Source organism: Antechinus flavipes, chromosome 3 (genome assembly GCF_016432865.1).
Source record: "Antechinus flavipes isolate AdamAnt ecotype Samford, QLD, Australia chromosome 3, AdamAnt_v2, whole genome shotgun sequence".
Lineage (NCBI taxonomy): Eukaryota > Metazoa > Chordata > Mammalia > Dasyuromorphia > Dasyuridae > Antechinus > Antechinus flavipes.
The window spans coordinates 577,102,404-577,118,805 of record NC_067400.1 but is presented as its reverse complement, the minus strand read 5'-3'; the positions used below and the strand labels follow the sequence as shown (position 1 = coordinate 577,118,805).

At 43.9% G+C, this 16,402-nt stretch overlaps 1 protein-coding gene across 1 annotated transcript; it reads right to left on the bottom strand.

Moving 5' to 3' along the window:
* Positions 1-293: 293 nt before the first annotated feature.
* NR0B2 (nuclear receptor subfamily 0 group B member 2) lies at positions 294-3,836 on the bottom strand. Its single transcript, XM_051991376.1, has 2 exons — positions 3,089-3,836; positions 294-1,791 (listed from the first exon to the last, which is right to left on the bottom strand). Exons 1-2 carry the CDS (start codon positions 3,705-3,707, stop codon positions 1,550-1,552), a joined length of 861 nt encoding a protein of 286 aa, XP_051847336.1. The 5' UTR covers positions 3,708-3,836; the 3' UTR covers positions 294-1,549.
* Between the last annotated feature and the right edge of the window lie 12,566 nt (positions 3,837-16,402).

Genomic DNA, 16,402 nt, shown 5'->3' with positions numbered 1-16,402 from the left:
GCTGCAGGTCCTCAGGAATTTAGAGTCTTAAGTGATTTAAATCTCTGCAGCCAGTTTTTTTGTTGGAGGCAAGATTTGAACAGGGCTTCCTAACTCTGAGACTCTTCATATAACCCCCATATCATTTGCCTGTCTTAATATGATTCCAAATCCCTAAACCAAAATAATCTAAACTCTCTGTGGGCCAATGTTTGGGAACTTATAAATTTGCTCTAATGGTGTCAGGGCAGGGTGCAGAGACAATATACTATCTCCCCTCTTCCCCCCCTCCCTATAGAAACATCAGGCTTGAGTTTCAAGGATATGAAATCTTTTATTATAAAAACCAATAACTTAAATTAATTCTGTACAAGTTCAGGATGCCTTGGCTTATGAACAGCCCAGATTCACAGTCATCATGTTGGGAAGGAACACTTTGACCACTTTCCAAGCTCAAAATGGAAAGATGCTTCCTTTGTCTTTGGTGTCTGGAGGGGAAAGCTGGGGGATGGTTCAAAGAAAGTAAAAAATCCTCCCCTCAGTGGGGAGCCAGAGACCCCCCCCAACAGTCTACGCCAGGGTCATCATTGGGAATGGGAGGACTCATCGTAAAAGTGAGTTGTTTTGAATTTCTGTCCCTTTTTGGACATTTTTCTCTTAATTTTGTCCATTTTTGGAAAATATTACACCGACTTGCCCATGTCTCCCAGTCAATCCTAGGAGAGATTTAGAGCAGAGATCTTTAACTTGAACTCCATAGATTCCTTGCTGGGGAATAGATTTTTGGAGGCTGATGATTTTAGAAGAGAAAAAAAATTACATCTTTATATTCACTAACCTCTAACTGAAAGTTAGTATTTCTTCCAATTGTGAAATTTTTTTAAAAAGTCTTTATTCTGAGAAAGGGTCCATTGGCTATGCTTCATTGTCAAATCGTCCATGACACACAAAAAGGTTAAAAATCTGTAAATTATAGCATGGGAAGATGATGTAGAAAGGAAAGGAGAGAGGAATGTCTAAGATGTGAAATGCTCTCCACACATCGGTGTTCCCAGTGGGGGACAAAGGTTTCCTTTTTATATTTTCAGTACCTAATGCAGTGTCTGGCACATAGTAGGTACTTAATAAATTTTTTTGATAAATTGGATAAAATCTAGACCACTCCCTCCCTCTTGTTTTCCTTCAAAACCAGTAGATTGGCAGATATGTACCCCTCCATCTGTACAAGTTTTGAAGATCTTGAGTCATGTGATGCAGTGGAATTCCTATTCCTAACCTAGACTAGATGTCCTCTGGGATCCCTTCCAGCTGGGAGTCTATGAGAGCCCAGAGTCAGAGATGAGCAGGTAAGCATCTCTTCCCCCAGCCCTGCTCAGCTGGCTTCAGCACCTATCAAGGAGGGCTACAGAGCCCAGATGTGAATAAGGGCTCACCGGGCAATGGTGAGTCCCTGCCTATTCAGAGGGGAACAGTCTCAGATCAAGCTCTCTGACAAGCCTAATGGAGTCTGCATTGTCTTGAGCTTGGGTCTTGAATGCATTTAGTAGCAGGAAGGAGCACCATCCCCGGGCTAAGTCAAGAGTAGCATGTCCAAAATGAGTCTGGTGATGTCCGCATCCCCAAACATTGGATGGAAAAAAAGGGAGCTGAGCAGGGCAGGAGGGATGGACTTAAGGGTGGAGGCCACAAGGAGGATGCGGGCAAAGCAGCCCTGGTCCACTGGGTGATGGAGCGCCAAAGCCTCCTGAAGGACCTGCTTTGCCTCCCGATGCAAGCTCTCGACGTGAGATGCAGATTGGAGGCCGGGGGTGTCTGCAAGAAAGAGAAAGGAGAGCCACTTATAGACCATTGCATCTTTCTGAAAGGCAGCAAGTGATGGTGAATCACTGGATCAGGAGTCTGGAGGTCTGGCTGCCCAAACCTGCCTACACCACAGGCTTTCTGGGTAATCTCGGAAAAGTCGGCTCTCCCCAGCCTCTGGGATTCTGCTCTTCCATCTCGGGAAGCAGGAGGCTTGTGCTCAGTGATGATCTCGTATGCCCCCCCATCTCTAACATCCTGTGTTCTAAAATCCTTCCCAACTCTGACATCCCATGTTCTAAGGGCCCTCCCAGTTCTAGCATCCTGTGTTCTAAGGCTCTCTTCAGTGCCTTAACATTGTTCCAGAGATCCCCTTCCAGGAAGACTTGTGATCATCCTAACATCCTCTGCTCTGTCCAGCACTTTATATACAAAATTCTTTTATTGTAACTGGAACTTGCCTGTTGTTTTATGACTTTTTCCACATAGCTCTTTTCTCTCTATTATTAAGACCAAGGCTCCATAAATGTTTGCATCGTCTCTCATTGGACATAGGATTTAGTTCTGGAAGGGTGCTTAGAGGATATCAAGTCAAACCTGAGGGCAGCTAGGTGGTGCAGGGGATGGAGCATTGGACCTAGAGTGAGGAAGGCCTGAGTTCAGATGTTGCCTGGTATGAGCCTGGGCAAATCACTCCACTCTGTTTACCTGTTTCTTCCTTTGTAAAATGAGCTGGAGAAGGAAATGGCCAACTATTCCCCCCAGTATCTTTGCCAAGAGAACTCCCAGTGGGGTCCCAAGAGTTGGTACGACTGAAAATGCTAAACAAATCAGAGCTTTTCATTCCATAGATGAGATCGTGGCCCAGAATGTTTGCCATACAGTGAGTTAATCACAGAGGTAGCATTTGAACCCAGGTCCTCTGACTCCAGATCCAGTCCTCTCCTCACTACATTGTCTCCATCACTCTCACAGCCAGGCTAGGACTTTGCTAAGAAGAGGTCTGGGGCTGAGGAGCTGATCATCTTGTCTGACATTTCCCGGTGGCTCCAGATCTCTCCATCACCATATGCACGGTGACACTTCTTCCCTCTCCCCAAAGGTTCTTCCTTTCCTAAGGAGGTGTGTATGTGGAGGGTGTCCTGGTGGTTTTGAGCCCTTATTCTTCTTATATTTAGGGTTTCTGCCTCCAGATTCCCCACAGAAACTGCCTATGTGAAGATCAGGGAACATTTGGACCCTGGGTAAGGTATCAAGGTGATTACCTGAAAGGGAGGTGGGGGTGACACAGGGGAGAGCTTGCACTCACCAGGGTTAAAGAGGATGGCTCCCTTTAGGTAGGCGTATTCCTTGGGGCTCAGGTCCAGACTCCAAAAGGTATGGAGGCAGCACTGGAGCCGATAGACCCCTGCAAGGGTGGCCTGGGGAGTCTGGGGTTCTGGACTCCTCTCCTCCAGCAGAATCTTCTTGAGCATACTGGGGGCTGGCATCTCAGTCACCTCGATGGTCACTGCATCCTGGGCCAGCCCTAGGAGGAAGAGAGGGGCCCAGGAGTTGACCAGCAGCAGCCTCTGGTCCCCTGGAGGCAGCAAGGCAAACGAGGGCAGGTACTGCAGGAAGGCGACTGTCTTAGCCAGCACCCCCGCTGCTGCCACGCAGGTTTGTTGGGGGGCCCGGAGGCAGACTGTGCGGTGCCGGGCACAGAGACAGTGGGTGTGAGGCGAGGGGCCCCGGGACCGGCTCAGCAACGAATACAGAATGGCATGCTGGCTGTCTCCCCCTTGGCACTCGCAAGCTCCAGAGCCCGTGGTCGGCCCGGTCAAGCTCATGGTTGGGTGGTCAGCGAGGGCCGGACGGGGCAGGAGAAGGTGTCTGCGGCCTGCTCCTACGAGGCCCTGCTCAGCTGCTCTGCCCTCTCCACACACCATCCCCAGCCTGCGCTGCTGATTCTATTTATAATTGCTGGGGCGGGAGGGGAACCAGCCCCCCCCCAACCTTGACTCCATCAGGGAAGTCCTATTCATTGAAAAACAAGATGACCCTGGCACGGTTGGCTGGGGAAGTGGCAGGCAGGGAGGGGGAGGGCGGGCCGGGGCTCCACGTGGCCCTGATAGGGCTTTTAGTCAATGAAAGGGCCGGCTGGGGTCAGCGGGCAGCCTGCTTTATCGGGATGACTCAGGCATGATAAACAGGGCCATTAACCCAGCCCGGTACCAGGTCGCCAAGGACCCAGGTGTAGAGTCAGCATCGGGGACATGGCAGGTGTCAGGATACACACACACAGTCCTTGTCGGCATCGGGGCCCGCCCAAAGGGAAAACAGCCCGAAAGCCAGACCAACCTTGGACGGCACAACCTGGAAGTCACCTTATCAGCAGCTGTTTGTTTAACCTTGGGGCCCTGCACCGGAGGCTTCTGAGGCCCTGACTGCTGGGACACAGAAAACCTAGAGGCCCCTGGACCTCAGTTTCCTTATCAAACAAATGGGGATAATAATAGGCCACCTGGCTCATGGGATCTCTGTTACATAGGTAGAAACTTTATAAAATGAGATTAGACAAAAGATTTCTAAGGTCTTTGCAGGTTTGCCAACTTAGTAAAGGTGCGCCAGCTCTGATCTCCTGTGTTCTAAGGGCCCTCCCAGCTCTGACCTCCTAGGTTCTAAGGGCTCTCCCAGCTCTGACATCCTGGGTTCTAAGGGCCCTCCCAGCTCTGACATCCTGTGTTCTAAGGGCCCTCCCAGCTCTGACCTCCTGGGTTGTAAGGCCCTCCCAGCTCTGACCTCCTGGGTTCTAAGGGCCCTCCCAGCTCTGACCTCCTGGGTTCTAAGGCCCTCCCAGCTCTGATATCCCATGTTCTAAGGGCCCTCCCAGCTCTGACCTTCTGGGTTCTAAGGACACTCCCAGTTCTGACCTTTTGGGTTCTAAGGCCCTCCCAGCTCTGATATCCCATGTTCTAAGGGCCCTCCCAGCTCTGACATCCTGGGTTCTAAGGGCCCTCCCAGCTCTGACCACCTGGGTTCTAAGGGCCCTCCACCTCTGACCTCCTGGGTTCTAAGGGCCTCCCAGCTCTGACCTTCTGGGTTCTAAGGACACTCCCAGTTCTGACCTTTTGGGTTCTAAGGCCCTCCCAGCTCTGATATCCCATGTTCTAAGGGCCCTCCCAGCTCTGACATCCTGGGTTCTAAGGGCCCTCCCAGCTCTGACCACCTGGGTTCTAAGGGCCCTCCACCTCTGACCTCCTGGGTTCTAAGGGTCCTCCCAGCTCTGATCTCCTAGGTTCTAAGGGCCCTCCCAGCTCTGATCTCCTAGGTTCTAAGGGCCCTCCCAGCTCTGATCTCCTAGGTTCTAGGACCCTCCCAACTTTAATTTCTGTGTTCTAAGAGCCCTCCCAACTGTATTGGCATAGTTCCCTGAATCATCTCTTCTCTTACTGTAGCCTGAAGCTGGGGCCCCAGGAAATTCTAGAGGAAACTCCCAGTCAGCTGAGCCGATAAAAGGTTCTCCTCTTGCCTGAAGTTAGGGTCAGACCTTGAGTTCTTGTTATTAACCATGTGATTCCAGGCCTCTCTCTATCCGTTGGCCATACTTTCTCTCAAAATGGCAGCGCTCTGTCTAGACAGGAGTGCCCTTTCAGCCCAGCCCAGTCACCTGCCTCTTGGATCATTCACAGCCAGAGGCAGGACCTTTTATTAAAAAATGTAAGTGTTCCATCTTCTGTCTTTGGTCATTCACCCAAGCACAGCCTGTCTTGGAACCAGTTCCCTTTTTCAATGTCCTGAGATTATTTGCTCTGTCCATAGGGCATCTAGGTAGCACTGTGTTTAATACTCTAAACCTTGAAATCAGGTTAGACTCAGTTCAAATTACTGCTCAGGCCTTTCTAACTATGTGACCCTGGGCAAGGAACTTAACTTCACACCCTCAATTTCCCCATCTGGGAAATGACAATAACAATAACTTTGTTCTTACAGAGTTGGTGTGAAGGATAAATATTTCTAGAGTGCTTTGTAAGCTTGAACAAGTACTAACTCTTATATGACTTGGTTAAGGAGTCTATCTTAGAACATGGCCAGAGGACATGATATTTTTAAAACGGCCTATGAAAGCTGGAAGAGACATTAAAACACAAAAGATCATCGACGGTCTAATGTAGCACGTCAGAGGTGAAGGACATAGAGGACCTTGGAGTTCATAATGTCATGGACTTCTTTGGCAGTCCCGTGCAGTCAGAGGTAACCCTCATCTAGTCTAGTATCTTCACTTACCATTGGAGAAACTGAGGCCCATGGAGTGTTAAGGGTCTTTCTCAGAATCTTAAAGAAAATAAGGGACAGAGCCGAGACTCCAACTCAGACCCCTAGCTTCAGTCTTGACTGAGTAGTTTCTGTGTCTGGATACCTTTTATAGCAGAGTCCACCAGAGGAAGGAGCCGTACCACACAAAGTGGGAAGTAGGTATCTTCCCAATCCGCCATATTTTCTCTCAACATCTGATATCCCCACTGGATGGTCTTCGACAATCCATGAGGAGGAAGCTGAGGGCATCGAACCGAACAAGATGAACAGAGTTGAAATCATATGAAGCATCCCCAGGCAAACAGCACAGACACCTAAGATCTTCTGCCTAGAAGGAGCTCCGAGAGTTTAGTTAGTCCCAATCTCGTATCTCCAGGCAAGTGAGTTAGTGAGGATGCCGGACTGTGAATGTTCTCATGGCCTACGGATGCTCCAGGAACTGCTGAGCCAGAATACACACACACACACAGACACACATATGTGCATACGTACAAAACCTGGCATCTGCTAATGTCCCCTCCAATCAAATCAGGCCGTCTTTGAGCTGGTCCAAGAGTCGCGTCCAGGCAAGGGCGACTGCTCGACATCACCTTCACTTATCCAGCTGTCGGCTCTGGAGGCCTGATATGAGACAGCCAGGTCCTCCAATATAAATGGGTCCGGCCATGCAATGAGTTTGGAAGATCCCGAGAGACCATCAGAGGCCCCTCAGCAATCAGGGTGGGCGGCAGGGCCGACAGAAGCTGTAGCTTCTCCCACAGGGAGCGGGAGTGATTGCTTCTCAGTGCACCTGAGCAGTCAGTGACCTTAAGGGTACTGCACATTCCAGGCAACAGGCCTGATAAGGGGCCAGCACAAAACCTGAGCCACAGTTCCCTACTCCTCTTGACCACGGAGGTCCGCCATTCAAGCAGAAGGGCCCAGCTGGATCTCCTGGTGATGTTTTTTCTCAGGTCACCAGGCAAGGTCCTGGTCGCAGCCTCCTATTTTGTTGGATACCACTACTGCCTCTGGTGATTGCAGCATGTCCAGAGAGGGACATTAGTCAACCAGTCAACAACAACAATAACAGCTGACACTTATATGGCACTTACTGTGTACCAGGCATTGGGCTTAGTGCCTTACATTATTATCTCATTTGATACAAGCATTTATTAAGTGCCTCATATATATGACACGGTACTAAAAGCTGGGGACAAAAAGGAAGGCAAAAACAGTTCCTGCCTTCAAGGAGCCCACAGTTTAATGGAGAATCAATGTGCAAACAACTAAACACACAAGATACACACTAGTAGAAAAAGTAACCTTAGAGGGAAGATACCTTGAGGTCTCTTTAACCCCCCACCTCCTGGATATTGTCCTCCATGCATTTTGCTGCTGCTGTTCTCTCGTTATTTTCTTCCCCTTTGTCTAAGTACTATTTGGTCTCCTTTGCGAGATAATCCTCCTCGTGACATTTCATAAATATAGATCTATCCCAAAGGGTCTAACTAGGGACTTCTCTCTCCATATCCTTTTTTTCATCTCATCAAATATTATATTATATCAAATATTATATTCAACTATGACCACTATATTTATGACTGCTAGATTTAAAAAGCCAGGTGTGGTCAGCTTTGCAGCTGCTTGGTGTATGCACAGCATGCTAGACTTGGGATGAAGACGTCTCTTCTTCCTAAGTTCAAATCTGGCCTCAGACACTTACTAGCTGTGTGATCTTGGGCAGGTCACTTAATCTGTTTATCTCAGTTTTCTCATCTGTCAATTGAGCCAGAGCTGGAATTGGCAAGCCGCTCTGGGATCTTTGTCAAGAAAACCCCAAAAGGGGTCACAAAGAATTGAACATGACTGAAAAACAAAGATCTTTTAAAAAGATTAACATTTTATTTTTCCTTGGTTATATGTAAAATCAGTTTTTAACATCCATTTTTAAAACTTTGAGTTTCAGATTCTTTCCCTTTCTCCCTCTACACTCCTCCTCACTAAGAGTTCGAACAATTCAATACAGGTTGTATATGTGAACAACAAAGGTCTAATAAACCAGTCATGATCTTTCTCTTGATCTAGTTATTAATCACTAACTGCCTATTGATATTTTATAATTGGAGGCCCCATAAGCACCTTGGATTCCACATGACCAAAACAGAATTTGTTCCCCTCTCCAACTCCACTCATCAACTTCCCTATTTTGGGAGGTCTCTCTTCTTTCCTCCTCTCTTCGTTTTTACTCTATTCTCTAGTTAGAACTGACCTTTCTCCTCTCCATGACCACCCCCTGTACTTGTATCCTGGATACTAACTCTTCTATGGGATGAAGTTATTTCCATGATCATCACCCTTCTCCCTAATCTTCAATGTCCACTATCTATTAGTTCCATCCCTACTTCTTTCAAACATTTCCAGTTCCTTAAACACTTCCAGTATCCTTAAAAAACCTCCCCTTGACCCAGTAATACCCCAAACTATCATCCTATACCTTCTTTTACTTATTCTATGTCCTTTCTTTCATGGCCAAACTCCTAGGAAAAAAAAGTGGGCTACACTTGATGCTGATACTTTCTCTCCTCTCCAATACTGTTTTCCAAGTCCTTGCCTTCTAGATTCTAGTTTAATAATCCCGTTGAATCTGCTCTCTCCAAGGTTAGCAGTGCTCTTCTAATGACCAAATTCAATCCTTTCAATCCTTTTTCTTCTTGACCTCCTTGCACTGTCTGACACTGTTAATCACCTTTTCCTCCTGGATGTATACTCGTCTCTGAGGCAAGCATTTCATTTTTTTCCATTTTTTGTTCTTTTATTCCCAGCTACTAGAACAGCGCCTGGTCCCATAGTAGATAGTTAATAAATATTTGTTAAGCCAATGCTGAAATGCTGGGATTTTTTTTTTTTTGATTCCATGACATTTAAGCATTGGACCTGATTTGGAATGACTTTTAGGTAATTTACCTTCTCTGTACCTCAATGGGGAAGATCACAATTGTTGGTGCTCATCTTAGTGGGGGAAGTGGGAAAGGGAGCATCAATCAGGCTTTGATTTACACTGCCCCAGCTCCCATAAAGAGAGTCAGAAAGACTATTTAATCATTTAGAGGGAGGAAATATCCATTCCCAGTAGGAAAGCCAAATAGTAAAACCACATTAAAAATTAGGTTATTCAGTTCCAATTGTTCAGTGATGAAGAGAGCCATCTACACCCAAAGAGAGGCCCATGGGACTGAGTGTGGACTACAACATAGCATTTTCACTCTTTCTGTTGTTGTTTGCTTGCATTTTGTTTTCTTTCTTAGGTTTTTTCCTTCTTGATTCAATTTTTCTTGTACAGCTGTGTAACTGTGTAAATATCTTTACATACATACATACATATATATACTTAATACATATTTTAGCATATTTAACATGTATGAGACTGCCTACCCTTTGGGGGGGAAGGAGAGGAAAAGTGGAAACAGAAGGTTTTGCAAGAGTCAGTATGAAAAATTACCCATGCATATGTTTTGTAAATAAAAAGCTTTAATTAAAAAAATTAGGTTATCCAGAGAATATCTGGAAATAGTTTAATTCTCCTGCGGCCTGACTGGGGTTCCTTCTCCTCTGGCTGGGTTAGGGTTTCCTCTCCCATTTCTTTTCCAAACTCTGCTTTTCTAATGGGCCAAATGCTCCAGATGGTTCTGTGTGCCAGCTCTTACATCAAAAGATCCCTGATTTCATATCAAAAGAATCCCCATCTGATTCCTCATCTAATCTCTTAGCACTTTGTACTTCTGCTCTGTACTTATCAAATTTTAATTTTTATTATTTTTATCTGTGTACTTTTCTAATCTTTCCTCCTAGGTTTGATTTCCTTGGGGACAGAGGCACTTCTTAATCTTCTTTGTACTTCCCCTGACCCTCTTTAACCCTCCCCTCCCCACCAGATCTGATGCCTAAAACACAACAGGTGTTTAATAAAGCATATGGTGAATGAATGAGTGCTTTCAGGGAAATGACCTCTTGGAATCTTTCATCTCAGCCTGTTGTCACAATCAGCAAGGTAGGGCATTTAAACTGGAGGATCAGAAAGGCAGCAATTCTTGTTCATAGCCCCAAAGAGGAAACTGATCCCTCTCCTCCTTCTGAAGTTACCTGTAGATAACAAAGCCAAAAGGCTTTGATGCTGATGTTAGATTTGTCTCTAAGTGATTGTGGAGATGAGGATTTGGGAAGGAAAAAACAAGAGGCAAACAGAGCAGAGAATTCAAATATAGACAGCCAGGGAAAGCCACCCAAGTAAGCAGATGGCCCAGAGCTGCACCCACAGGAAGCCTGGACTATCTCTGTTTTTACAATCCTCTTTATACCTTCTATTTACACATTGTATATCTTGTTTATACCTGGTTATTTGCATGTTTTCTCTTCTATTAGAATATATATCCTTGAGAGCAAAGAGCTTGTTTTTGTCTTCCTTTAGGTTCTCAGGGGTTTAGCATACACTGCCTTACACATAGTAACCACTGGATAAATGCTTGTTGAGGTCAAAAAGATCAAGTGGTTTTTCCCTTGACAAGTTTCTGAGATAGCTTTAAAACCCAGATCTCTTTTTAAAAATATTTTTATTTCCCCAGTTACATTTAAAACATTTTTTTACATTTGTTTTTGAAACTTTGAGTTCCAGATTCTCTCCTTTCCTCCCCACTCCACTCCCAATGAGAAGGCACATCTAAAATTATGCAAAGCATTTCCATAAGAGTCGTTTCAAAAGAAAAGATAGATTTCCCCCTCACACCAAAAAAAAAAAAAACCTTCCAAAAAAAATAAAGTTTTTTAAAAAAGTATTCTTTAAACTGTATTCAGACACAATCAAGAACCCAGATCCCCTAATGCCACTATACCTCATTACCTAAGAAGTGCTATATGGGGAGACAGAGAACTTGGGTTCAAATTCTTGGCTCTGCTTTTGGGACTGGGCAAATTACTCTAGTTCTCTAAACTTCAGTTTTTTCATCTGACAAAAAAGTAGGCTTGAGTATATGGTCTCAGAAGTTCCTTATAGCTCTAGATTTATGATTCTATGAAATCACTTAGCCTCTCTATGCTTCAGTTCTTCATCTATAAAATTAAAGGGTTGGATCTGGGTCCTTTCCTGGTCTTGGGTCCTTTCCAATCTATGATCCTGTGACTCTACTATTCCCTTGGAGAAAGAGGACCCTTTCTGAGGGCCTACAATCATGGAGAACCTTCCCAAACCATGTTGCCCATTTCCACATTGCTGCTAATGGTACTTTCCAGCCACTCAAGTTGAAAGGCTGGGACCCTTCCTTCTCCTTCACTGAGCACATCCAATCTGTTACCTGTTCTGTCAGGCTTTCTTTACATATCTCTGAGAATTATCCATCTCTATACACGTAGGTTCTTCTTACCAAACACCAGAATGACAATATTAGCACTCATCCAATAACTGCCTTCCTCCTCTCCTCAGCCTACCTGAACCCTATTGATGCTTCAAAACACATTAAGCTTCCACTTCTGGGGAAAGGGACCCACATGTGCCAAAATGTTTGTGGCAGCCTTTTTGTGGTGGCCAGAAACTGGAAATTGAATGGATGCCCATCAATTGGGGAATGGCTGAATAAGTTATGGTATATGAATGTTATGGAATATTATTGTTCTGTAAGAAATGACCAGCAGGATGAATACAGAGAGGACTGGCAAGACTTACATGAACTGATGCTGAGTGAAATGAGCAGAACCAGGAGATCATTTTACACTTCAACAACAATACTGTTGGAATACAGTATTGGAGTACTGATGGACGTGGATGTCTTCGACTAAGAGAAGATCTAACTCAGTTCCAATTGATCAAGGATGGACAGAAGCAGCTACACCCAAAGAAAGAACACTGGGAAATGAATGTAAACTGCTTGCATTTTTGTTTTTCTTCCCTGGTTATTTTTACCTTCTGAATCCAATTCTTCCTGTGCAACAAGAGAACTGTTTGGTTCTGCATACATATATTGTATCTAAGATACATGTTTAACATGTATGAGACTGCCTGCCATCTAGAGGAGGGTGTGGAGGGAGGGAAGAGAAAAGTTGGAACAGAAGTGAGTGCAAGCGACAATGTAAAAATTACCCGTGCATATATTCTGTCAATAAAAAGCTATAATTTAAAAATAAAAGAATTGATGCTTTTTGAAAGCAAAAAAAAAAAAAAAAAAGAGAGAATCCACTTCTGTTAGGATGGACTTTATCCTGAAAGCAGTTTATTTTGGGGCAGGGGAAGGACAAGACCATCTTCTGCCTGGGCTGTCAAGTTCCCTCCTCTTCTACTCTGTACAGAAGATTGGAGATCTGGAAACATTTTACATGACCTCTAGACATAGACAAATAAATGTTTGCCTTCACGATTTGCTTCAGCAGGAATTCTTGCCACTCCACTTATGCCTCAACTGCTGAGACAATCCACTCATAAAACTGTGGACAAGACTGTGCAACTCCCCATGTGCTCTTTTACCCTTCTCTCTATACTCAGGAAATAAGTTGAAAGAGATAAAGTTAAAAACAAAAATCCTGAGAGCTATCTTTTCTCTCATAGGATAGCCCAAAAGGATGGTTCTGGGAAAATGTCATCCTCTTAGGAACCTTAATGTGATATGAGTTTGCTGTTCTGGTCCCACTCTGAAGATTAAGGGGATCCAAACTAGGTAGTGCGTTAATACAAAATGTCCACAAAGGTACCAGTTCTTCTGTCTCTCAGAGTCTTCCAAGTGGGTGACTCCATCTAAGCTGATCTGAGTAAATCACTTCACTTCTTTCTAAGTCTCAGTTTCCTCTTCAAAAAAATAAATGAGTTTGACTAGATGAACCCCGAAGTCCTTTCCAACTCTAGATTTATTATGCTATGAAATCACGTAGCTTTTTAGGGCCCTTAGTTTCTGTTCGATGTGGTGAATTTACCAATATGGCTTTGCTTAGAACTTTTGTTTGTCCATTAGAATGGGAGCTCCTTTGAAAGCAAGGGCCATCTTACTTTTTTCATTTGTATCATCAGTGCTTTGCATACCATAACCACTTGGTACTGCTTTAGTAATTCATTTCTTCATTCACTCATTGACCTTTTCCTACAGAGGATAGATATCTATGGACTATATGGGGTGTTTTGGGAGGACTAGCATCTCTGGTGGGAAGGTTTGCTGAACCTTTTCAGGGTTGTTCATCTACCTTTGGTGTTTAGCTTTCACTCAACTCCCACCAATGGCTCCAAGAAGCTGATTCATGAATAGCAGACAAGCCCAATAAACTGTGGCAGATGGGCCAAATCAGGTTATAGGTAACCCAGAGGCCTCAAACCCATTGTTGAATTTGGGGATGTCTACCTCAAGCATGTGAAGACTTCCCCCCAGTGGAAAAATGAGAACAATTTGTTCCAGTGATCATGAAGGTGCAGAAACAGGTGCAGTGAAGCATTTAGGGCTTGGTCAGACATCAAAGATGTCAAGGTCACCTTCTGCATCCTGGGACAGAGCCAGCTGTATTGACTTTGTCACTGGACTTTGATGACTCTGTAAGGAAGAGTGAGGCTGATGATTTTGTACAACTTTGTCTTGCTTATGTCCAATCACATGTCAGTCAAGACACCACTCTGTGATGTCATTGGTCCTCTTCAAACAATAACATGGGGATATGTTCCTTTTAAAAAAATTAACACACATTGCTTTATGAATCATTTGGGGAGAGAAAAATCAGAATAAAAGGGAAAAACCATGGGAGAGATAACAAAAAATTTTGCTCAGCTCAGTTGATGTAAATGTTTTCAGGCTTTTCTAAAACCAGCTTGTTCTTCATTTTTTATAAAACAAAAATATTTCATTACCTTCATATACCACAACTTGTTCAGCCATTCCCCAATTAATGGGCCTCTATTTACTCATTTTCCAACAACATGGGGATATGAAAAGGACAAAGGACAATTCCTGTTTAGATCTCAGTGACTGGGGATTATCCCAAGGTAAATTCTTTTTTTTTAAAATTTTTATTTAATAATTACTTTATATTGACAGAATCCATGCCAGGGTAATTTTTTTTTTACAACATTATCCCTTGCACTCGTTTCTGTTCCGATTTTTTTTCCCCTCCCTCCCTCCACCCCCTCCCCTAGATGGCAAGCAGTCCTTTATATGTTGGATATGTTGCAGTATATCCTAGATACAATATATGTTTGCAGAACCGAACAGTTCTCCAAGGTAAATTCTGAAAGCTGACTATCTTTTCTTTCATTGGATAGCACAGAGGGATGGTTCTGGCAAAATGTCATCCTCTTAGGAACCTTAGTATAATATGATTTCTTTGGTATACAGACCCAGTACTGGCCCTGCTGTAGTAAAGGATAGTCACAGTTTTATAGCCCTTTGGGCTTCTTGGGTCCCACTTTCAAGGTCAAGTCCCAACTATGTAGTATGTTAATACAAAATGTTCTTGATCCTATTCCTTGATGCTTCCTTAAAGGTAGGTTTCATTACCAGGAGATAGCAGTCACATAGTCAAGGGAGGAAGGAGCACTCAGAGTAGGGTGGTAAATAGAATCAAAAGCTGCTGAAAGATAAAAAAGAATGGAGACTGAGATGAGACTATAGGATTCAGCAATTAAGATATCACTCTTGGAGGAACTTCAGGCCAAAGAACTGAAGAACACTATGAAATGCAAAATGGCTAACTTTGATCACATTAAATTTAAAGTTTTTGCACAAAACAACGCAGCCAAGATTAGAAGGAAAGCAGAAAGCTAGGGAAAAAAAATTTTTTTAAATCAATGTTTCTAATAAAGGCCTCATTTCTCAAATATACAGAGAACAGAGTCAGATTTATAAGAATACAAGTCATTCTCCAATTGATAAATGGTCAAAGAATATGAACAATTTTCAGATGAAGAAATTAAAGCCATCTATAGTCATGAGAAAAAAATGCTCTAAATCAATATTGATTAGAGAAATGCAAATTAAAACAATTCTAAGACACCACCTCAACCTAGCAGATTGGCTAAAATGACAGGAAAAGATAATGATAAATGTTGAAGGGGATGTGGAAAGACTAGGACACTAATGCATTATTGGTGCAATTGTGAACTGATCTAACCATTCTGGAGAGCAGTTCAGAACTATGCCCAAAAGGCTATAAAACTGTGCCTATCCTTTACTACAGCAGGGCCAGTACTGGGTCTGTATACCAAAGAAATCATAAAAAAGGGAAAAGACCCCATATGTGCAAAAATGTTTGTAGCAGTTCTTTTTGTAGTGGCAAAGAATTGGAAAATGAGGAGCTGCCCATCCACTGGAAATGGCTGAATAAGTTCTGGTATGTGAAAGTGATGGAATATGATTGTGCTGTAAGAAGTGATAAGGAAGTCCTGGAAAGACTTAAATAAATTTATGCTGAGTGAAACAAGCAGAATCAGGAAAACATTGCACAGCATCAGCAAGATTGTATGGTCATCAGCTATGAAATCTCAAAGATTTAGCGATCCAAGGCAATCCCAATGAACTTTTGGGTGGAAAATGCTCTCTGAATCCAGAGAATTTATGGAGACTGGATGTAAATCAACATATATTATGTTCACTTTTTTTTTTTTTCTCATGATTTTCCTCTTGGGTTCTGATTTTTTTCTCCCAGCACGACTCATAAGGAAATATATAAAAAATGAAAGTGCATGTATAATTTTTTAAAGTTGTTTTACATGTAATTGGAGGAAATTAAAAAAAAAAAAAAAAGACCTATAACCCTTGGTTGCGAGCTATTCACATGAGACGATTTCCATGGTGCGGGGACTGAGTTCTTGGGCTCCTCGCGCCATAAGAAGTGGATTGGGGGCGAGTCTGAAGAAGAGAGAGTCTGATTTTGCTTCCACCTTCAGGAGAGAGGACACGGGCTTCCACGCTGAAGAGAGAGGAAGCTTCTGGTCAAGCTGACTGACTGTGCCGTCCCTCTCCGCTCATGGGTCACTAATGAGGAGCCAGGAGTTACAAAGAGAGCCCCAGTAACTAACTGGAAAGAACCTAATTAGGATTCAATGCATTGGGTTAAGAAGTGGACTCTGATGAAAAGGAAGCAAGGGGTACAGACGCCCTTTTCTGGGCTCTGAATTTAGGAACTAGGGAGTTCACTAGCGAGGATGATAGAGAAGGGCAGAGTAAAGGCTAACCCTTTCATCTTCTGTCTAGAGTTTTCTGGAAAGCTCGAGGGCACCTGGTAACCATAGCAACACAGCCAAACAACCGGTCTGATTCAGCTCCTCCCCTCGTGTCCGGATGTTATCGTCTATTGGACGCCGGGATAGCCAATCTTAGGGCGGAGAAGC